General features: G+C 46.4%; 1 protein-coding gene across 1 annotated transcript in view; it reads left to right on the forward strand.

The window, feature by feature from the left end:
- Positions 1–24,627, forward strand: part of cplane1 (ciliogenesis and planar polarity effector 1) — a 295,045-nt gene that overhangs the window by 125,727 nt on the left and 144,691 nt on the right. Inside the window, exons 20-22 of the mRNA XM_060847121.1 lie at positions 9,320–9,458; positions 13,443–13,552; positions 23,712–23,876. Of these exons, the coding sequence (XP_060703104.1) occupies positions 9,320–9,458; positions 13,443–13,552; positions 23,712–23,876 (414 nt within the window). The remainder of the gene's footprint in view (positions 1–9,319; positions 9,459–13,442; positions 13,553–23,711; positions 23,877–24,627) is intronic.

The raw sequence follows: 24,627 nt of genomic DNA on the forward strand, positions 1-24,627 counted from the left end.
GGTTATGCTGCAGCTGTACAAAACTCTGGTGCGGCTGCACTTGGGGTATTGTGTACAGTTTTGGTCACCGCATTATAGGAAGGATGTGGAAGCTTTGGAAAGGGTGCAGAGGAGATTTACCAGGATGTTGTCTGGTATGGAGGGAAGGTCTTAGGAGGAAAGGCTGAGGGACTTGAGGCTGTTATCGTTAGAGAGAAGAAGGTTGAGAGGTGACTTTTGAGACATATAAGATAATCAGAGGGTTAGATAGGGTGGACAGGGAGAGCCTTTTTCCAAGTATGGTGACGATGAGCACGAGGGGGCATAGCTTTAAATTGAGGGGTGATAGATATAGGACAGATGTCAGAGGTAGTTTCTTTACTCAGAGAGTAGTAAGGGTATGGAATGCTTTGCTTGCAACAGTAGTAGATTCGCCAACTTTAAGTACATTTAAGTTGTTAATGGACAAGCATATGGACGTACATGGAATAGTGTAGGTTAGATGGGCTTCAAATTGGTATGACAGGTCGGTGCAACACCGAGGGCCGAAGGGCCTGTACTAGCTGTAATGTTCTATAGAGATGATCCAGGTAAATTTGAGGTTGGGGTGGATGGTGTTTGTAAAGTGGATGAATTGCTCAACCTCCTCGCGGGAGCACGAGGTGGCGCCAATGCAGTCATCAGTGTAGCGGAGGAAGAGGTGGAGAGTGGTGCTGGTGTAATTACGGAAGATCAACTGTTCTACGTAGCCAACAAAGAGACTGGCATAGCTGGGGCCCATACGTGTGCCCATGGCTACCCCTTTGGTCTGGAGGAAGTGGGAGGATTCGAAGGAGAAATTGTTAAGGGTAAGAACCAGTTCGGCCAAATGAATGAGAGTGTCGGTGGAAGGGTACTGTTGGGGATGTCTGGAGAGGAAAAAATGGAGGGTCTTGGTCGGATACTTGGTAGTGTGGATGAGCAGAGGGATCTTGGTGTCCATGTACCCAGATCTCTGAAAGTTGCCACCCAGGTAAATAGTGCTGTGAAGAAGGCATATGGCGTACTGGGCTTTATTGGTAGAGGAATTGAGTTCCGGAGTCCTGAGGTCATGTTGCAGTTGTATAAGACTCTGGTGCGGCCTCATCTGGAGTATTGTGTGCAGTTTTGGTCGCCATACTATGGGAAGGATGTGGAGGCACTGGAACGGATGCAAAGGAGGTTTACCAGGATGTTGCCTGGCATGGTAGGAAGATCGTATGAGGAAAGGCTGAGGCACTTGGGGCTGTTCTCATTGGAGAAAAGAAGGTTTAGGGGAGACTTGATAGAAGTGTACAAGATGATTAGGGGTTTAGATAGGGTTGACCGTGAGAACCTTTTTCCACGTATGGAGTCAGCTGTTACGAGGGGGCATAGCTTTAAATTAAGGGGTGGTAGGTATAGGACAGATGTTCGGGGTAGATTCTTTACTCAGCGAGTCGTGAGTTCATGGAATGCCCTACCAGTAACAGTGGTGGACTCTCCCTCTTTATGGGCATTTAAACGGGCATTGGATAGACATATGGAGGATAGTGGGCTAGTGTAGGTTAGGGTGGGTTTGGGTCGGCGCTACATCGAGGGCTGAAGGGCCTGTACTGCGCTGTATTTTTCTATGTTCTATGGCTTGGAGGCCCTGGTCATGGTGGATGGAGATGTAGAGGGATTGGATATCCATGGTGAAGATGAGACTTTGGGGCTGGGGAAATGGAAGTCTTGGAGGAGGTGGAGGGCGTGGGTGGTGTCTCGAACGTATATGGGGAGTTCCTGGACTGGGGGGAATAGGACAGTGTCGAGGTAGGTAGAGATGAGTTCAGTGGGGCAGGAGCAGGCTGAGACAATGGGTTAGCCAGGGTGGTCAGGCTTGTGGATCTTGGGAAGGAGGTAGAACCGGGCAGTGCGGGGTTCCCGGACTATGAGGTTGGAAGCTGTGGGTGGGAGATCTCCTGAGGTGATGAGGTTCTGTATGGTCTGGGAGATGATGGTTTGGTGATGGAGGGTGGGGTCGTGGTTGAAGGGGCAGCAGGAAGAGGTGTCCTCGGGTTGGCGTTTGGCTTCAGCGGTGTAGAGGTCAGTGCGCCAGACTACCACTGCGCCTGCTTTATCCGCTAGTTTGATGGTGAGGTTGGGATTGAAGCCTCTTCTAGAATACTGTGTGCAGTTCTGGACAGGGTTCCAAAACAGATTTATCAGGATGTTGCCAGGAATGGAGGGTTTCAGGTATAAAAATAGACTGGACCAACTCGAACCTTTTTCACTGGAGCCTAGGGTTTGAGGGGTGATCTTATAGGGGTTTGTAAGGGGTATAGGTAAGGTGAATAACAAAGGTCTGTTCCGAAGAATGGAGGGAGCTAAAACTATGGGGCATAGGTTTAAGGTCAGAGGAGAACGATTTAAAAAGGACCTGAGGAGCAACTGTTTTTTACACAGCGGTTTGGTTGTGTGTAGAATGAACTTCCAGAGGAAGTGGTAGATGCAGGCACCGTTACAGCATTGAAAAGGCATTTAGATCAGTACATGAAGAGGAAATGTTTGGAACGATATGAGCCAGATGCAGGCAAGAGGGACTGTTTTGTTTGGGATTATGATTGGTGTGAACTGGTTGGACCAAAGGGTCTCTTTCCATGCTGTATGCCTCTATGACTGAATGACTATAAAACTGTACCTTCCAGACACCTTTCCCCATTCTCTGTATCCATCAACCCCCTTCTCCTCAACATCCCCTTCCCCTTACCCATCTCCTTCCGTGTGTAAGTACTGCTTCCCACCCACTGCCACCACTGTATCCCTCAAGCCATAAAACCATAGAAATGATACAGTACAGAAGGGGACCCACCTTGTTCACATCAACTCAAAGACACCCAGATTCCCATCCTAATCCCATCTTCCTGCACATAGCCCATACCCGTGTGGCTTGAACTCCATCTGCCGCTTTCCTGCTCCCTCCACCAACCCATCTCTGTCATAGCTTACATCTATCCAGCTGTACACGCGCAATGTTTGTGTCATCTGCAATTTCTTAATCGTGCCACTCACGTTCAAGTTCAAATCATTAATGTATAAAACAAGCAGCAGATACTGCAGCACTGAGCCCTGAAACAGCTTTCTGTTCTCAGGGTGGCCATTGACCCCTCCCCTTTGTTTCCTGTTACTAAGCTAACTTCAGATCCAATTTGACACTTTACCCTGTATCCAGTGGACTTTCACCTTTTTGATCAGTCTGCCATTTGGAACCTTGTCAAATGTCACTAAAGTCCATGGAGCCAAAATCTCCTGCACTACCTTCATCCATCCTCCATGTCACCTCCTCAAAGAATTCAGTCACATTTGTCAGGCATGACCTGCCTTTAACAAAGCTGTGCTGACTGTCCTGACTAGTTCATGCCTTTCAAAGTGACAGTTTATCTGATCTCAGGATTGATTCTAACAATTTGCCCACAGCTGATGTAAGACTAACAGGATGTAATTGTTTGGCATTTCCTTTATAACTTTATTAAACATTGGAATCACATTTGCATTCTTCTAGTCCTCCAGCATCTCACCTGGAAAATAATCCTCAGAGCATCTGCTATTTTCTCACTGACCCCCTTCAACATTCAAGGGAACAATTCATCTGGGATCTTACTCACTTCCAAGGATTCCAATTCTTCTAACACTTCTCTCTTTGTGATGATTTTGTCTAATATTTCACACCGCTCCTCGTGGATGACTGTCTCCACATTGTTCCTTTCCTTTGTGAGTTTGGGGAAAAACGTTTCATTTAAGTGTCTTCCCATATCCTCTGCATTTTCACTCAGGTTCCCTTCTTCATCTCTGATAGGTCGCACTTTTTTCCTTAACTATTCTTTTGTTCTTTCTATAACAGTAAAACATCTCAGGATTTTTCTTTCTCTTGCTTGCTAGTATATTTTCATGCCATCACTTTGATTTCCTTACTTCTTTTTTTCACTTGACCCCTGTATTCCCTATACTATGATTTGGAGATGATGGTGTTGGACTGGGGTGTACAAAGTTAAAAATCACACAACACCAGGTTATAGTCTAACAGGTTTAATTGGAAGCACTAGCTTTCGGAGTGACGCTCCTTCATCAGGTGGTTGTGGAGAATAAGATTGTAAGACAGAACTTATAGCAAAAGTTTACAGTGTGATGTAACTGAAATTATATATTGAAAAAGACCTGGATTGTTTGTTAAGTCTCTCATCTTTTAGAATGACCATGTTGGTTTCAGTTCTTTCATATGCAAATTGCAAAACCTTTTTAAAAGTTACATTCTCAAGTGAACTTTAACAATTGGTGTCGTGTCGGCCCAGGTAATGTATTGAAGGTGTGAGCTGCCCTGTGTGAGGCTGTCTGCGCCACAATGGTCAGACTGATCTAATCTAAAAAATGGATTTACAGAATCTTACATGGATTCATGCACACACAAGATCTGCTCAGATGAGGAGGAACGTGACTGGCACCTCAAAGTACTCAGGGATGCCCTCATAAGAACGGGGATATGATGCTCAACTCATCGACCGCCAGTTGTGATGTGCCACAGCGAGAACCCGTAATGACCTCAGGAGACAGACACGTGCCAACAGGGTACCCTTCGTTGTTCAGCACTTCCCAGGAGCCGAAAAACTACGCCATGTTCTTCGCAGCCTACAGCACATTATCGATGAGGATGAGCACCTCGCCAACACCTGCCCCACACCTCCACTTCTCACCTTTAAACAATCATCAAACCTCAAATGGATCATTGTTCGTAGTAAACTGCCTGGCCTTCAGGACCACACCATATAACCCTGTCATGGCAGACGCTCCAAGACATGTCAGAGTGTCAATACAGGTACCACCATTACACGTGGGGACACCACCCACCATGTACGCGGCAGGTACTCATGTGACTCGGCCAACGTTGTCTATCTCATACGCTGCAGGCAAGGATGCCCCAAGGCATGGTACATTGGTGAGACCGAGCAGAGGCTACGGCAACGGATGAATGGGCACCACACAACAATCACCAGGCAGGAGTGTTCCCTCCCAGTTGGAGAACACTTCAGCGGTCCGGGACATTCGATTTTAGACCTTCGGGCAACCATCCTCCAAGGCAGACTTCAGGACAGGCAACAACGCAGAGTGACCGAGCGGAGGCTGATAGCCAAGTTCAAAACGCATGGGGATAGCCTCACCTGGGACCTTGGGTTCATGTCACACTACAGGTGACCCCACTGCACTATACACTCTCTCTCTCTCTCTCTCTCTCTCTCTCTCTCTCTCTCTCTCACACACACACACATTCTCTCTCTCTCTCTCTCTCTCTCTCTCTCCAATAGACACATACACTCACGCAGACCCTCTCTCATGCACTCACACATACACCCTCTCACAAACTTAAAACCCTTTACAGTTGCACTCACACACATACACACACTCTCTCACAACCCCCCACACACCCCCATGCACACACACATACACATATATGTTTGTGGGGTGAATTTGTACTTGCAGAATTACATTTTACTTTGCTCAAAAACTGTATGAATCAGTTTTTTTAGATTCGATCAGTCTGACCATTGGGGCACAGACAGTCTCACACAGGGCAACTCACACCTTCAATACATTATCTGGGCACATGACACCAATTGTTAAAGTGCAGTTGAGAATGTAACTTTTTAAAATGTTCTGGGATTCACATATGAAAGAACTGAAACCAAGGTGGTCATTCTAAAAGATGAGAGACTTAACAAACAATCCAGGTCTTTTTCAATATATAATTTCAGTTACATCACACTGTAAACTTTTGCTATAAGTTCTGTCTTACAATCTTATACTCCACAACCACCTGATGAAGGAGCAGTGCTCTGAAAGCCAGTACCTCCAAATAACCCTGTTTGGAATATAACCTGGTGTTGTGTGATTTTTAACTTTGTACTCCCTATACTATGCTATCTGCAGTGTTGAGTTTTTTGTGACTATCATAAGCTTTCTTCTTCTGTTTAATTTTCTGCTATATTTTTAAGACAACAATGGGGGTCAAGATTTGGCAGTCCCATTCTTATTTGTAGAGGGGACCTGTCTGCTGTGTACCGTGAGGATCTCACTCTATGCTGCCTCACATTGGTTAAGCACTGGTTTATACTTTTGCAGGTCCTGTCCAGCCCAACTCAGACACATCACTTCAGTTTTGTAAAACTTGCCATCCCCCAGTTAAAAATCCTTTACTCCTGATTTACGTCTGTCCTTTTCGATATTAATACTAAATCTAATTAATAGAATCCCTACAATGTGGAAGCAGGCCATTCAGTCCACACCAACCCTTTGAAGACTATCCCACCCTGTCCCTGTAACCCGACATTTCCCCCGGCTAATCCACCTAACCTGTACATCCCTGGACACTATGGGGCAATTTAGCATGGCTAATTCACCCTAACCTGCACATCTTTGGACTGTGGGAGGAAACCGGAGCACCCGGAGGAAACCCACGCAGACACGGGCAGAATGTGCAAACTCCACACAGACAGTCGCCCGAGGCTGGAATTGAATCTGGGTGCCTGGTGCTGTGAGGCAGCAGTGCTAACCACTGAGCCACCATGCTGTTCCAGAATTGTGGTCAGTAGCCTCGATATGATGACCAACAGTGACTTCACCCACTTGCCTGTCTTCATTTCCCGAAACTAAATCCAGAATTTGTTTTTAAAAACATTCCTGGACACAGTACATGAAGTTTTCATGCCCAATGCCCCTTTATATTGTTTATAACCCAGTTGATACTGGGATAGTTAAAGTTTCCTACTATTATTGCCCTCTTATTCTTACAGGCAGCAATTTGTCTTCATGTGTTTGACTATCTCTCTCTCACTGTTTGGGAGTCTGCAGTGTCCTTCTAGTAATGTGACTGTCCCTTTTTATTCCTAAACTCAACCCATGAAGTTTCTGTTGTTAACCCATTTTGAGCATCATCCCCTCTCACAACTGGATTGACTCTGTAACTAGCATTGCTATCCCCAATCCTTTTTTGTCACCCAGTCCATCCTGCCTGAAAACTTTACATCAAAGGACATTGAGCTGCCAGTTGTGGCCCACCTTTAGCCAGGTTTCTGTTATAGCAATGACATTGTATTGCCTTGTGTCGGTCTGTGGCCTTAGTTGACCTGCCATCTTTGTAATCCTCCTTGCATTGAGGTATAAACAGCTCAACCCGTCCATTTCCTTTACTGGACATTTCTGAGGCACTGACTACATCACTAACTAATGTTAACCCTCCCATTTCCTAATCTGAATCTGACCCATCTAAACCTACACTTCGGTTCCCTCTTTCCTGCCAGATTAGTTTCAAACTTCACCAATGAAATGATTTGTCCCAACTCTGTCCAGGTACAACCTGCCAGACTTCCCCAGAAACAGTCCCAATCCCTGAAGGATCTAAACCCCTCTCTGGTACACCATTCCTACAGCCATGCATTTATCTGATTGATCCTCTTATTTATGCTTTTTCTAGCATGTGGCACTGAGATTACTATGTTTGAGGTGCTGCATTTTAATTTACATCCTAACTTCCTATGTGTAGCTTTCAGGTCCTCATCTCTTGTTTGCCTTTGTTGTTGTCACCTATATGTACATGACCACTGGCTGTTCACCCTCCCGCCCCAGAATGTCCTGCAGCCGCTCTGTGACATCCCTGACTCCTAGCAGCAGGGAGGCAACATGCCATCCTGGATTCACATCTGTGGCCATACAAACACTTGTCTGTACCCCTGACATTGCCCCTTCGTGAACTTGGGTTGATAGTGCTTTACCCTGGGAGGTCATTCCCCCACCCACAAACATTAGCCAAAGCAGTACATCTGTCTGAGAGGGGATGACCACAGGGGACCCCTGCACCTCTTTCTTCAGCCTTTTACTTCGTCTGATGGTCATCCATTTCCTTTGTATCTGTGTAATCCTCACCTGTGGTATACCCACCTTGCTAAATGTGCTGTCCACGGTATTCTGAGCATTTCCGGATGCTCCACAGTGAGTCTACCCACAGCTCCCAGCCCCAAAAAGTGGTGAGCCTGTAGCTGTACGTGCTTCTTGCACACATAATCATCAGGGACACTTATTTCCCACAATGCACAAGTGGAGCACACCACAGGCCTGAGGTCTCCTGTCATCACCTTTACCCTTTCAAGAGATTTTAATTAAGCAAGGGACTTTCCTTCATTTCAAACACTTCTGTTGTAATCAAAATGTCCTATCTTTATTTAAGCTAATGTATTATCCTTTAAAAGCTGTAAGAAAGTGCTGTGCAGGTATCACTTACCAATTGACTGTTTCTGCTGGGGCTGCATCAATTTCTAAATTGCTCAGATTGCGACTGAGCACCACACTCAGTCTTTCAACTTCACCTAGTCCCGTCTCACCTTGAGCTGTTTTCACCCAACTCCAAAGCACTCTCGTTTACCCAAGCAGCACTCACAGTACAGTAAGCAGCACATCTGCTTCCTTTCTTTCAACTCTGCACCTTCACCTCCCTAATTCCCCTTCTCACTGCCTCCAGTTTATCCCCGTCCTGCCCAATCCGACTCTGAATTGATCCCTGCCAACCTATTCCACCACTTGGTTACTGCCAGTTTGCTGACTGTCCTTTCCCTGCTGCAGCTTCATCCCCATCAAGGGCCAGAGGGCCGATACTGCACTGTCCTGTTCATTGGGGCAGAGAGCCAGCTCTCTGGAACGTTTCAGAGAACACCTCTGGGACACCCGGACCAATCAACCCAACCGCCCCGTGGCTGAACACTTTAACTCCCCTCCCACTCCATCAAGGACATGCAGGTCCTTGGCCTCCTCCATCGCCAAACCATGGCAACACGACGCCTGGAGGAAGAGCACTTCATCTTCCGCCTGGGAACCCTCCAACCACAAGGGATGAACTCGGATTTCTCCAGTTTCCTCATTTCCCCTCCCCCCACCTTGTCTCAGTCCCAACGCTCTGACTCAGCACCGCCCTCCTAACCTGCAATCCTCTTCCTGACCTCTCCGCCCCCACCCCACTCCGGCCTATCACCCTCACCTTGACCTCCTTCCACCTATCGCATTTCCAACGGCCCTCCCCCAAGTCCCTCCTCCCTACCTTTTATCTTAGCCTGCTTGGCACACCCTCCTCATTCCTGAAGAAGGGCTTATGCCTGAAACATCGATTCTCCTGCTCCTGCCTGACCTGCTGCGCTTTTCCAGCAACACATTTTTCAGCTCTGATCTCCAACATCTGGAGTCCTCACTTTGCCCTGTGGGAGTTTGAAGGTTGGTTTATAATATTGTCAGTGGTTCCTTAGCTGATCTCTTTGTTTGCTGTTAGATCAGAGGAAAGGCTGGTCTCCATCCACTCCCTCCCTTCCCTGACTCGTTGCTACGTTATGGGAAAGCTCGGAGCAGTTTCTTCAGACCGGGAGCCGGGGGCGATGCAAGCTCTGATGCGATCTCCAGCGCAGTAATCAGTGAGTACATTACCACCGGCTGTCTCCTTGTTTTCCCTTACCTTCTCTCCCTCGGTGTGATGTGACATCCACAGGCACCAACAACGCTCTGCTGCTCACCTGCTGGATGTCGACAGGATCTTTAGCCATGAGCAAACTGCAGCCTAAGCCTGATGTGACTTCCCCAGCAGCTCCGGCCGAGATATGACAAAGCAGAGTGTGGAGCAGGACCCTGCACTGGCTCTCACTCCAATTCTTAAACCAAGGCTGCAGAATCTCACCAAGCATCAGCCTTCCTGAGACCCAGCTGGGCAAGTGGACCTGCTTGACTACATACTACTGACAGGACTATACACTAGCAGCAGGAGGCCATTTAGTCCATTGAACCTGCTATCTATTCAGTATGGTCGTCACTAATATTTCCCAACATTATCCCTTTATACCACTGAGCTAATCAATGTCCTTACTTTAGCTTACAGCACTGTGATTTATCCATGCAATCTGGGGTAGAGAATTCCAAAGGTTCGTCACCTTCTCAGGAAAGGATTTCTCCCCATCTTGGTTATAAGTGGTCCCACTTTATTTTCAAATTATGTCCCCTAGACTCCCATGGGTTCTAGACTCCCATCCAAGGGAAAGTACTGATAGAAACTAACTTGAAGTAATTTTTAGTTTTTTAAAAATGTATTCATGTCAGACAGTCTGGCCCAGGCTGCCGTCCCCCTGAGAACCCGTCACCCTCACCAGTGTTGAAAATTGAAAACAGATTAGCAAACAGATGAGGCTCAGGACAAACAGGGTCTCCTGCATTGCACTCATTCTGTCTGACTGCCTGGAGGTTACCCATTCCCTCACTGCATGGACAATGCTAACTATGGTGTGACCATCTGTCTGCAGATGCTCTCCACACAGCAGAGACTCCAACCAGAAACCAGAGCTGAACACAGTGACACTTCCTGCTAAGGTCCTTGTCCAGGTTACATGCTGGGTCCAGGGTTTCCCTTGCAGCATGTACACTGCACGTGGCTAAGCTGTCTTGTTTATTACAATTAAAGGAAGGACAGTAATTACCCATTACTGCCCAATTAGCTTCCTCCAATTCGCAGCCTGAGGCTGAGTTGTGAAAAGAAGGAAAGGTGAGGAGCCTCCATCTTCTCACTGAACTCCTTTCCTCATCAATCCCGAGGTCCTCTGGAATGGGCAATAACTACTAGCTTAGCCAACAACATTCTCATCCCATGAATAAATAAAAAACAAACTAAAAATTATTTCAACTGCTGCAAATGTGTTGCTGGTCAAAGCACAGCAGGTTAGGCAGCATCTCAGGAATAGAGAATTCGACGTTTCGAGCATAAGCCCTTCATCAGGATGGTTTCATTTCAAGTGTCTAGATTAGAGTGGTGCTGGAAAGGTACAGCAGGTCAGGCAGCATCCGAGGAGCAGGAAAATCGACGTTTCGGGCAGGAGCCCTTCATCAGGAATACAGGCAGGGTGCCTGCAGAGTGGAGAGGGGGGTGGGGAGAAAGTAGCATAGAGTACAATAGGTGAGTGGGGGTGGGGATGGTGTAGATGCTCTCTGAGAGTAACTCGAATTGTTGAAGAGTTAACTGTTCGAACTGGATTCCAAGAGTTTGAATTCAGTTGTTTTTTTGCTGTTGTATCAAAGAGGCCTCTGTCAGTGCTACCTTGTCTTGTCCGTATGGAGGACAGTTGAGAGTTAACCAAATTGCTAAATTAAAGAAGAATTAGAGGCTACCACCTCTGGTAGAGAGTGAGGACCGGGCGGTGAGTAATGACACAGAGTTTTACAATAAACAGCACTTACCATTAGACTAGGTTTTTAATGAATTCAAATGCCACCAACTCCACAGTGGGAATCCAACCCATATCCCCAGAACTTTAGCTCAGGTTCTAGACTACTAACACAGTGACATTACCAGGAGGCCACTGCCCCCTGTGTTAGTAACCGTGAGCAGGGGCTGAGGATTGCTTGTTTTGTCGAAATGGAGTATTGAGCCAGTGGGAGGTGGTAAATAGACAGGCAGGTTCCGATCAAAGGACAAACCAATCCAGCACGTCCTTGCTGCTGCTGTGACTTCTTCTCCCCCTCAGAGCCTTCCCTGGGGAACTTCCAGTGGCAGCTTCCTCACAAGCCCTGGGCTGACAAAAGGATGCAACCCTCCCAACCCCTTCCTGCTGACAAAATACTGATGCAGCCAGACAGTTTCTTGTCGTATGGGACATAGTTTGTGATGTTGATTTTTAGCTGGCTTTATGTGGTGAGGAGCTGCTCCAGATCCCAGCCTGCCCCATGTATCATATCCAGGCTGCTTTCAGTCCATTCCTCCAGGGCTGCCATTAGGTGCTGTTGAAATTCAATGTCTTATCCCACTTTCTGTCTTGAAGGTTGCTGTATTTTGCATTAGTGAGGCTTGTGGGTGCACCTGACTGAAGGCAGGACTGGAGTTGTGTGTCAGTCAGAGTGAACCTGCCTCCCCCACACTCTCAGACCCTGACCAGTTACAGGCACTACTGCAAATGTGTTGCTGGTCAAAGCACAGCAGGTTAGGCAGCATCTCAGGAATAGAGAATTCGACGTTTCGAGCATAAGCCCTTCATCAGGAATAGGAGAGAGCCAAGCAGGCTAAGATAAAAGGTAGGGAGGAGGGACTAGGGGGAGGGGCGATGGAGGTGGGATAGGTGGAAAGAGGTCAAGGTGAGGGTGGTAGGCCGGAGTGGGGTGGGGGCGGAGAGGTCAGGAAGAAGATTGCAGGTTAGGAGGGCGGTGCTGAGTTGAGGGAACCGACTGAGACAAGGTGGGGGGAGGGGAAATGAGGAAACTGGAGAAATCTGAATCCATACCTTGTGGTTGGAGGGTTCCCAGGCGGAAGATGAGGCGCTCCTCCTCCAGCCGTCGTGTAGTTGTGTTCTGCCGGTGGAGGAGTCCAAGGACCTGCATGTCCTCGGTGGAGTGGGAGCGGGAGTTAAAGTGTTGAGCCACAGGGTGGTTGGGTTGGTTGGTTCGGGCGGCCCGGAGGTGTTCTCTGAAGCGTTCCGCAAGTAAGCGGCCTGTCTACTTGCGGAACGCTTCAGAGAACACCTCTGGGCCGCCCGAACCAACCAACCCAATCACCCCGTGGCTCAACACTTTAACTCTCCCTCCCACTCCACCGAGGACATGCAGGTCCTTGGACTCCTCCACCGGCAGAACATAACTACACGACGGCTGGAGGAGGAGCGCCTCATCTTCCGCCTGGGAACCCTCCAACCACAAGGTATGAATTCAGATTTCTCCAGTTTCCTCATTTCCCCTCCCCCCACCTTGTCTCAGTCGGTTCCCTCAACTCAGCACCGCCCTCCTAACCTGCAATCCTCTTCCTGACCTCTCCGCCCCCACCCCACTCCGGCCTATCACCCTCACCTTGACCTCCTTCCACCTATCCCACCTCCATCGCCCCTCCCCCTAGTCCCTCCTCCCTACCTTTTATCTTAGCCTGCTTGGCTCTCTCCTATTCCTGATGAAGGGCTTATGCTCGAAACGTCGAATTCTCTATTCCTGAGATGCTGCCTGGCCTGCTGTGCTTTGACCAGCAACACATTTGCAGCTGTGATCTCCAGCATCTGCAGACCTCATTTTTTACAGTTACAGGCACTAGACCATGGACAAGCCTGAGGAACGTGAACAGGGTTTGGGAGAAGGGTAGTTGTGTGGATGTAAGAGAGAAGTATGGAAGAATCACACAGGTTGATGAAGAGAATGACAAAGTAGAAAGAGAGTGAGATATCAGGGAAAAGGGATTCCTGGATAGGGATAGGACAGACTGGAGAGTGACAGGGAAGGTCAGGGTGGTAACAGAGAGAGATTACCTGATGCTGGAGATAAATCAGTGCTCACTGTCATCATTATCAACAGCAGCAGTCACATTGTGTAGCGTGCAGACTGAGCTGTGGCAGTGCTGCCTGAAGGCTGTCATTGTAACATGCCCTTGTGTCTTTGCCTGGCAGGCTGTTTTCGAGACCTGTGTGGATTGTGCTGGATGTTCCATGTCCGTGAAAGACTGAGTGAGAGCTGTCGCAAATATCAAAAAGCCAGAGACAATACCAGATCCTCTCAGGTACTTTCCCTGACCCTGATGTACAAAGCTCTGAGAATAGAAGGAATGAACACAGGACAATTTAGTGATCTATGCCTTTTAAGGTGTTTGTTATGGTGTTGAGCTTTGTCTGGGAGCTGCCTGTTAATTCCTAGAAATGTAGAAACTAGGAGCATGAAGAGGCCATTCGGCCCCCTGTGCTGCTCTGCCCCACAGTATGATCATGGTTGACCCTGTATCTCAAAGCCACAGCCCTGCTTTCTCCCCATACTTTTACACACTTCTAGTGTCTAGAAATCTAAATGTTTCTTTTTTAAATATATTCAGTGACTTGTTAGAGAATTTGACAAGTTTACCACCTTTTATGTGAAGACATTTCACAGCAGAGGCAATATCCAGAGACCCAGGTAGTGTTCTAGGTCTCAAGTTTGAAATCAACAAAAAAAAACTGCAATTAAGAGTCCAATGATGCCCATGAAAGCATTGTTGATTGATTGAAAGATCTATCTGGTGTTTATATGTGACTCCAGTCCCACAGCAATGTGGGTGACTCTTTACTGCCCTCTGGGCAATGAGGAGTGCACGCCCAGCAAGATTCTCCTCACCCCAGTGTGAAATGGCTCATCACATAGCCCGAGACTTTATCCAGCATTGTCCCGCCTTGTCAGAATTTCACTGAGTGAAACTTACACAGAAGAGTGTTTCTCTGATCACAAATGGTGCCAGACCTGCTGAGGTTCTCCATCCCCTTCTGCCTGACAAACTCAGGTCAAAAGGAAATGCTCATCAGGTTTCTGTACTTAACAGAAAATCATTGTTCACGACAAGCAGATGGTCTTCCATCCTTGGCCCTGACGAAATCTGAATTGCTGACTCATTTCTCTATATAACATCACCTGAACCATGTTTAAATTCCTTTTTCGTAAACAGACACACAAAGGTAGACGTAGCACGGATATTAACAACAACTAAAATCAAAATAAATCAGGGAAGTACACTTCAATAGCACCAAAACAGAAGATGCTGGATAAACTCAGCAGAGCTGGCAGCATTAATGGAGAGAGAACAGAGTGAGGGTTTGAGCTCGGTAACCCCACCTCAGAGGTTATAATGAGAAGCTCTTCTTCTCAACCTCACCCCTTTGCCTGTGGCGTGGTGACCTGAAGGTTAAACTGCCACCAGTCACCTTTCCCAACGAGAGCTGGGACTGTGACAACTTCATCTCACTCTTGGTTCCTTGCCATTGACACGTGGTGGTTTGCACATCAATGCTGTTTTATTCACTGGTTGAGAATTGGTGCTTTTACTGTTTCTGAAGGAATTTAGTTCTCCTTGGAGAGAGGATTGTGATAAAAGGTGAGTAGATGCCAGCCAGTTGTTCCTGGAGATTTTTAGGTATTGATACACAGGAGAGAGAGAGAGAGAGAGAGAGAGCTTTCTTGCTGCTTTCACTGCATAAGTTATGTTCCCCTGCTGCATTGGCACCACACAAGCCATGGTCACCTGGTTAGGAACCAAGCAAAACATTTGTTTACCTGAGTTCAGATCCATCCGCTCCTTTCTGTCTCATCGAATCTACAGTACAGAGGAGGCCCTTTGGCCCATCGAATCTATACTGTGAAAAGTACACTACAACCTACACAAGCCCCATTTTCCCACACTACATTCATAACCTTGAATGTTATGGCGTTTCAGGTGTTCAACCGAGTGCTTTTTAAAGGTTGTAAGGTTTCCTATCTCAACCAACTTCTCAGGCAGCGCATTGTACACCTCATCACTCTCTTGGTGAAAGTGATTTTCCTCAAATCTCATCTCAACCCCCTGCCTTTCACTTAAAGATTATGCCACCTAGCTATTGACCTCTGAACTAAGGGAACCGCTGCTCTCTATTCACCTTGCCTATTATCCTCATAACCTTACAAAGCTCTATTAAGTCTTTGTATCCTTATCTCCTTACACTCTAACAGTTCTAGAAAAGATACAACATTGTATACACCTCACAGTGTGCTCCAGCAAATGTGATTTTTTTTGATATAACTGCAGGATCACTTTGCCTTGTCTCCCTGGATTAAAGCACCATTTTTCTTTTTTAAGTCCACAGTCCAAAAATAAAAAGATATGGACTTTACAATATCCACAAACATCCATTCACTCCATTACTGACACTCAGTAGGAGCACTGTGTTCTATTTATGAGATGCACTGCAGGATTTCACCAAAGGTCTTTAGACAGTACCTTCCAAACCTACAGCCGCTTCTAGAAGGCTAAGGATAGGGATTAGGACAGCAGATCCATGGGAACAGCATCACCGGCAAGTTCCCACTAAGCCATACAACATTCTGACTTGAAGTTTTATTCGTGTTATTCAGTCAAAGATCATTAGAAATAGAGAATGTGAGGACTGCAGGTGCTGGAGATCAGAGTTGAGAGTGTGGTGCTGGAAAAGCACAGCAGGTCAGGCAGCATCTGAGGAGCAGGAAAATCGCCATTTCAGGCTAGAGTCCTTCATCATGAGAAGTAGGACTTTTAGCCCATCAGGGCTGGTCCACCTCTCAGTGAGATCACAAATGATCTAATAATCTTCAACTCCACTATCCTGCCTTTCCTTTCGATTCATTTATGATTAAAAATCTGTCTATCTTAGCCCTGAGTATACTTAACAACCCAGTGGCTTGACTACTATCTGTGGTAACTGGAGTGATTGTAACGAGCTAAGCCCCTGGACATCATAGAATATGAGTTCCCTGATTTGAGCTGTTAATCGGGTCCAATCAGGGAGATCTGGCTGATAGAAAAGAGTGAATGTCAGGAAAATAGATGTTCTGAATACCGACTCAGTAAGAAGCTGTACTGCTGTCAAGTGATTGATGATGGGATACTGGCCTCTGAAGAGTTAATTCATTGGCGATGAAGATCAAACCTGATCCTGAAGAAACTCGCTCGCAACAGTCGTTTTGAAGTTGGGTGTAAAAACTTTTTAACATGATGTCTTTGTTGGGAAGCTTGTCATGTTGGATCCTACTATTGAGGACCAGGCCCAGACACCCTGGAAAGGACAGGTTATTTTTTTCTGGGCAACCCACATTATAGCAGATCAAAAAACAAGTAATTTTTCTGAAAGCCTGGTGTTACAACACGGGGTAAACCCTCCTGCTTAATTTAAACCAGCAACACAGAAAAAATTTATCCCCTGCAGTAATCTGTGAAAATTCAAGAGGCCAAGAACTATTTAAAGTAAACACTAACCACTTGATTTCTTAAAGTCTAACAGAGAATAACTAGCTAACAACTATTTACAGCTCCTTCCTCTAAATAATCTTTTATCTTCCCTTCTATCGTACTAGTCCAATAAAACCCCCGAGTGAAATTTACCAAAAAATTCAAATTTCAAAACCAGCCAGCTATCAATCTGCTCTTGGTATCTTCCTGTGTAGATTTTTTTCTTCTTAGGGATTTCTGTTTCACAGGTCACTGATCGATAAAGGTGCCTTTAAGAGAGCTGTGTTTTGGGCAGTCTGTGCATGCTGGTGGCTTGGCGTTCTTTCTCAATTGTTCACATTTTCCTGGTCTTATATCCTCAGAGGTTCAGATTATGTCATTGGTTTTTAATTTTGTCAGTATGCTAAATACAAACTTGGTTGGAATTTGGTTTTTTTGGGAGAATAATTTAAACTGATTGGCTGACTTTAAATTTGTTTTTGTCTCCAGGCAACCAGCTACAGTGAGCTGTTTTAACCAAATGTTACATTGTTACCTTGTTCAGAACACCTTGTGCTATCAGATAGTGTAACTTTCTTAAAGGGGCAGGACATCCACATCTTCATAACACTGTGGAGTTGCAGCTTTTTCTGTCATTAAGAGACTAAATTTTTCTGAGGTACCAGATACTAAAACCATTCCACAATTGATTGACATAGTTAAGGAATATTATGATCCCAAGCCTCCTTTAATTCTGAGATACCATTGCTTTTACTTGCCAATTCGAGAACCAGGGGAATCCATTTTAGGGTATTTGACTAGGTTAAGACAGCTGACAGAAGTCTGTGAATTTGATTTAACCCTTAATGAGATGCTTAGAAAGATGCGTTCTTCCTCCAGGCGTCAGGCGGTGTGGGACTGGTGGTGCCGGAGGCCCAGGACCTGCATGTCCTGGAAGAACGCCTTATTTCCACCTCGGAACACTTCAACCCCAGGGCATCAATGTGGACTTCATCAGTTTCCTCATTTCCCCTCCCCCCCACCTTACCCTAGTTCCAACCTTCCAGCTCAGCACTGTCCCCATGACCTGTCCCACCGGCCCATCTCCCTTCCCACCTATCCACTCCACCCTCCCCTCTGACCTATCACCTTCATCCCCACTCCCATCCACCTATTGTACTCTTTGCTACCTTCTCCCCAGCCCCCCCCCTCCCATTTATCTTCCACCCCCGAGGCTCTCAGCCTCATTCCTGATGAAGGACTCTTGCCCGAAATGTTGATTTTCCTGCTTCTCAGTTGCTGCCTGACGTGCTGTGCTTTTCCAGCACCACAATAATCTTGACTCTGACCTCCAGCATCTGAAGTCCTCACTTTCACCTAAATGCTTAGAGTCTGCCTAGTACATGGGATTAATGATGTGACAGTGCAGAAACGCCGACCAGCTGGAGCCCAACAGGCCCTGCGACTGACTTTATCATTGGGAAATGAGGCATGTGGAGCCTCTGAGTTGCGATGGAAGTCGACACCCTCACCTGTCCGACTGAGGAAATACCTTGGTAAGAGTAACTCTAGGTCAGCTCACAGCAAAACCCCAAATCAAAGCCAAGTCTCAACTAAACAATTACAATTTTCTTCAGGATTCTCCCCAGTAGGACATTGTAATTGGTGTCAATATGCAGATTGGAACAGTAATAGTCTTAGATGGAGTAGGATCTGTATCCAGGAGCTGAAAATGTGTTGCTGGAAAAGCACAGCAGGTCAGGCAGCATCCAAGGAGCAGGAGAATCAACGTTTCGGGCATGAGCCTTTCTTCAGCCTTTGGATGCTGCCTGACCTGCTGCGCTTTTCCAGCAACACGTTTTCAGCTCTGATCTCCAGCATCTGCAGACCTCACTCTTTCCTCTATATCCAGGAGGGTTTCCAAGAGAGTTTGTACCCTGGAAACTTCACCTGTACCTGGTTTGAAACAGTTAAGTTGCTTAGCAACCTCCAAACCATGGTAAGTGTCTGGTTAAATGGCAGTCTGGTTCAAATGGAGGTCTATCCTGGTGCGGCTGTATCAGTGATCGCAGAACCCGTTTCTACTAAACCCGGTCCCTAGCTTAGAGGATTTGTATGGAAAGCTGGCAGGTGGGTTGTCCTTCACAAAGCTTGACATGAGCCATGCTTACTTACAATTATGTTTAATCCAGGATTCTCAGAAGTATGTAACAGTTAATATCCACAAGAGCCTGTCCCAATATACATTTCACTTTCTCAGCGGATGGTGGAGTATATTTTACGAGGTTTACCATTTACGTTGATGACATCCCGACAACAGGAAAAATGAATAAGGTAGACTGGAAGAACCTGGCTATAGTCCTAAAGCATTTCTCCAAAGCAGGCAGACCCCTAGGAAGGGAAAAAATGTACGTACCAGCTCCTCCTCAAGTGACTGGGCTTCTGGGTCAACAAGGCTGGGCCACATCTAATGGAAGATAACGTGAGGGTGATCAAAGGTGCCCCAGCTCCCATATCTTTCTAGAAGCTCAGGTCATTTCTGGGTCTGTTAAATTATTACGGGAAGTTCTTACATACCCTGGCATCCATCCTGGCACCATTGCGTCAACTCATGAAAAAGGTTAAATTTGGAAATGTTCTCATAGACAGGCCCTAGCATTGAGGCAAAAACAATGACTGCAGATGCTGGAAACCAGATTCTGGATCAGTGGTGCTGGAAGAGCACAGCAGTTCAGGCAGCATCCGAGGAGCAGCGAAATCGACGTTTCGGGCAAAAGCCCTTCATCAGGCCCTAGCATTGGATGAAATAATCGAACAAACTATCATGCTTTTGGTGATGGCACACTGTGATCCCAAGAATGACATGTATTGACATGTAATCCCTCCCCATCTGGTATCAGGTTGGTTTTAGCTCATTGGTGGTCCCCTGGAGAGAAATGCCCAATAGCTTATGTATTCAGGACTTTGGCTAATGCAGAGCGTAAAATCACCCAGATAGAGAAAGAAGTCATATTTGGAGTCAGGAGGTTCCACCAATACCTTTATGGGTGAAAATGTGAGATAATCATGAACTTTGCTTAAAGTGGACAAGGCAGTGCCGCCCATGAACACCGTCTGGGAGGCTGAGTACAAATGTGGTTGCTTTGAGCTGGCTTCCATTAGCAAATATATCACCTATGGTAGCCCCAATGGAAGATTCAATCATGATATTGAATTTTCTAGACACATTCCAGTCACAGCTAACAATATCAAACATTGCTCACAGAAAGATCCAGTCCTTTCCAAATTGAAACAATTGGGACTAATGGGGAAAACCAAAGGGTCATCGCAGCTAGAATTGAAAACTTTTTTGGACATGGAGAGACCTGCTCATGGTAGAGGACGGCATATTGTTGACAAGAGTGATTGTCCCAAGCAAAGGTTGCCATCAAAAACTGGCTGAATTCCACCAGGATCATCCAGGGGCCTCCAAAATGTCAATGTTGGTAAGGAGCTGTGTCTGGTGGGCAGGCTTGAACACAGACATAGCTGTGTTGGTGGGACAATGCCGAGAGTGTCAACAAGGACAAAATTGACCTCCAGCAGCTTCCCTGCACCCATGGGAATGGATGGATAAACCTTGGACCAAGTTCCATGTCGACTATGGAGGAGGTCCTGTCATGGGTGGAATTATTTTTGTCATTATAAAAGCCCATTCAAAGTGGCTGGTTGTGCTGGAGTGCACTCATCAAACAGTGAGGAATGATCGCAAAATTGGGCAAACCCTTTGTAACATATGGAGCCTTGGAAGTATTGGTCACAGATAATGGGTCCTCGTTTACCAGCAGAGACTTTAGTTACTTCTTAATCTGTGATTCTATGGTTAACTTGAATGGGAATTCAAAATTCTAGGATTGTTCCATCCCACCCATCATCCAATGGCCTGTCAGAGAGAATGGGTCAAACTTTGAAGGCTGGACTGATGAAGCAGCCAGTAGTCTCACTAGATATCAAACTGTCATGGTTCTTGTTGGTTATAGTACCACCCCATTGCAGCTACAGGAATAGCACCAACAGAGTTGGTGACGGGAAGAAGACACCCCACCAGGATAAATCTGATATTCCCATACATGGGGGAAGGTGAAACAGCATCAATGCTGAACCCAGACTACACCAAGCGAGAGGGACAGTTTGATACAAGGGACAAAATTCAGGGCAAGAATCAGGAAAATGGCTCCACATGGTCAGAGGATTGATCGATGTGAACTTATAAACTTCGGGTAGGTGTGACTGTCCTGAATAAGCATGTGGACTATTTGAAAGCTGCAAATTCTCAGACTGTATGGGAGCACATCTTACCCTGCCCCGAGGAGCCTTCAGAGACACTCCAGGGACTCATTGGTTTACCGTCTCCATCAAACATTGCTGAATCAGAGCTGGACATGATGGAAGGAGCCACCATGACACTTCTCCGTCTGGAAGAAGGGAGTGAAAGTGTAGCAGGGCGCTTCAGGCACAAGAGGCAAGCTCGCATTCATTACACACCTCCTCGATCGCATTCCGAGTTGGAGGAACCTGACCTCGTGTTGAAAAGAAACAGACTGCACTGTGTCCCTGGACTCGGGGGAGGGATATCGTGATTGCAATGAGGTCAGCCAGTTGGACATTATAGAGGATGAGTTCCCTATTTGGGGCTGTTAGTCTGGTCCAATCAGGGTAAGCTGTCTGAGCCACAAGGATACTGGGACCCTGAATGTCTGACTTAGTGAGAGGCTATTGTCAAAGGCTATGTATTTCTAAATAATGATGATTGGTGATGGGATACTGGCCTCTGAAGAATTATTTCACAAACAAATTCCACAGATTGACTTGCCTCTGAGAGAAGAAAGTCGTCTTCATTTCTGTCTTAAATGTGCAATTCCTTATTCTGAGATTATATTCTCTGATCTTAGACTCTCCCCAAAAAACCCTGTCTGTATCTACCCTGCTGAATCCCCACGGGATCTTGTATGTTTCAATGAGTTTGCCTTTCGTTCCTCTAAACACCAGTGAGTAAAGGTGAACCCTACACAATCTCTCCTCCATACCCCAGCAGCTGACTGAAAATTCTTTGGACAATCTCCAGCGTGAGTAAAAGGACCCAAAACTGTTCACTATGTTCCAGTTGTGGTCTGACTCATGACTTGTATAGTTTTAGCGAAATCTCCTTAGGTTTATACTCCACTCCCTTTGAACAAAGGCCAGCATTCATTTACTTTCCTTGTTACCATTGAACCCTGGATGCTGGCTTTTAGTGATTCACAGACAAGGATCCCTCTGCTCTGCAGCTCTTGGCAGTCTGTATCCATTATTTAAATAACTTTCAGCCCCTCTATTCTCACTGCCAAAGTGCATAACCGCACATTTCCCACATGACATTCCACCTTCCAGGATTTTACCGCTCACTTAACCTGTCTGTGTCCCACTGCCGACTATTTGTGTCATCCTCAGTACTTGCCTTCTCCTTTCTTTTTGTGTCATCTGCAAATTTGGTGAAAGTGCATGTACTTCCCTCATCCAAGCCATCAGTATATGATAAATAAGCATGGCCTCAGCACTGTTCTCTTTGGCACTCCACTTGTTACAGATGTCATCCTGAAAATGCCTCCCTTATCTCAACTCCATCCTCTGTTTTGTTAGCCAATCCTCTATCCACGCTAACATTATATCCACCTTTTCTCTTTAATTCTGTTTATGACCACCTCAAAGAATTCTGTTATTTGAAATTCTTTCATGGGATGTGGATGTTTCTGGCTGGTCCAGTATTTATTGCCTGTCCCTAACTACTGACCTGACGACACTGCTTCACCCTGACTGGCTGAAGGGAGAGAGAGAAGTCACAGTCTTCTGACCTAAGGGCCTGCCTTAGTCTCACTCCATTTAACCTGCTGGATGGTTAAGGGAGGAGCTGTTAGTTTTCTGAGGTGTTCTTCTATCATTAAACCAGATGGCTTTTTGGAACAATAAATGAAAGTGGTTGCGCGATCGTCATTAGACCAGCTTTTTATTCCAGACATTATTGAACTAACATTTCACCATCTGCACAGAGTATTAGCCTATGGTTCTGGATCACTGGTACAGTGACACCACCTGCTCCTACTGTGCTTTTCCAGCATCACTCTAATCTAGACATCACCATTACACCCACTGCCTCACTCTGAAACCACTGGGGTGTATGAAAAAGGGAGGAGAGTGATCAGCTAGGTCGTGTTCCACTGGGGCTTACAGCAGGAGACCAGAGTAATCCCACCCTGACATACTCATCTGGTGGATCAACAACTGGGCTCCCATTCTAGACCCAACAAATCTTTATATACCTTTCAGACATGATTAATCACAAGACTTTCTAACCCTAGTGGATCCTTTATTGCTCTAGGCCCAACAGATCACCATGCCAAGTTCAGTGGATCACACTGTTCCCTTTCCCTGTTCAGTCAATCTCCTACCTTCAGCCTCAATGGATCAAACTCTAAACCATTCCCTCAGTCACTCTGGATCACTCCCTTTCCCTCAGTCCCACTGGATCAATCTCTTTCTCCTCCACCCCCCTTGCCTCAGTCCCACTGGATCACTCACCCCTCTGCCCTCAGTACCACTGGATTACTCCACTTCACCTTCCTCAGTCCCACAGGATAGCTGCTGGTTAATCTTTCAGTGGGCAGGCTTCCTGTTGCTGGGATCTGCTGTTCAGAGATTTGGTTCAGTGTGCGTTCATACGCCTGTCTCCCTATCAGCTGTGTGCATTCTCAAACAGAAAGTTTCCATCGGCCCTTCATAAATCACCTTCTGATGGAATGCTGGGTATGCCATTGATAATCACATCCCATAATCGAATGAAGGAGTAAAGAGGAGTTTCCAATATAATTGGCACTGACAAAGTTACCTTGATATAAGACGGGTGTCTAGTTAAGAGTGGACTAGTTACTGATATTATTCACAATGCCCGGATTTCATGTGTTTGTAGAACTACGAGGTGACAACAGATTATGATGCTGCTGTGGTTGACCACTGTCTGAATTCCCTGGAGTGGGCTTGTCGAATGCTACCCTTCGCTAGGTTCCTGAATGTGGAGGAGTTGATACAGGACATCATCCTCAGCTTGGTTAGTGAGCTGCCTCCAATCAGAAAGGTAAGAACACACTTCAGAAAAACAATCTGCTTGGTTACAGTAGGCAACTAGGAAAAGAGGGAAGATGCTGAGGTGAGGGCAGAGGCTAGGACTGCAGAACATAGCCATCATCCCATCATGTTCATCACATTACTATTGTTGAATGTACATTTGGGAGGCTTGATCAGAAATTGAACTGGACCAGCCAAATAAATACAGAGCAGAAACTGAGAGTTCTGAGTCAAGTTGCTCACGTCTTTTTTCATTCCTGGGATGTGGTTATCTCTGGCCAGGCCGGTATTTCTTGCCCATCCTTCATTGCCCAGAGGGCAGTTAAGAGTCACATTGCTGTGGGGCTGGAGTCACGTGTAGGCCTGACCAGATTAGGATGGCATTGGTAATCAGAAAGCAACAATCAACGGTGATTACATGGTGACTATCAGAGCGCTGTTTCATCCCTGATTTTATTGAGTTCAGATTTCAATACTTGTCATGATAGGCTATGAACCCATGTCCCCAGAGCATTGGCCTGGTGGGTCTGGATTACTAGGAGAAAGTGAGGACTGCAGGTGCTGGACACCAGTGTTGAAAAATGTGATGCTGGGAAAACACAGCAGGCCAGGCAGCATCCAAGGAGCAGGAGAATCGACATTTCGGGCTTAAGCCCTTCTTCAGGAATCGGGCCTGGATTACTAGTTCAGTGACATTAATGCCACCACATCCCAAAGCCTGTCCACCATCTACAAAGCACAAGTCAGGAGTGTGATGGAAT

Source organism: Hemiscyllium ocellatum, chromosome 2, assembly GCF_020745735.1.
Source record: "Hemiscyllium ocellatum isolate sHemOce1 chromosome 2, sHemOce1.pat.X.cur, whole genome shotgun sequence".
NCBI lineage: Eukaryota > Metazoa > Chordata > Chondrichthyes > Orectolobiformes > Hemiscylliidae > Hemiscyllium > Hemiscyllium ocellatum.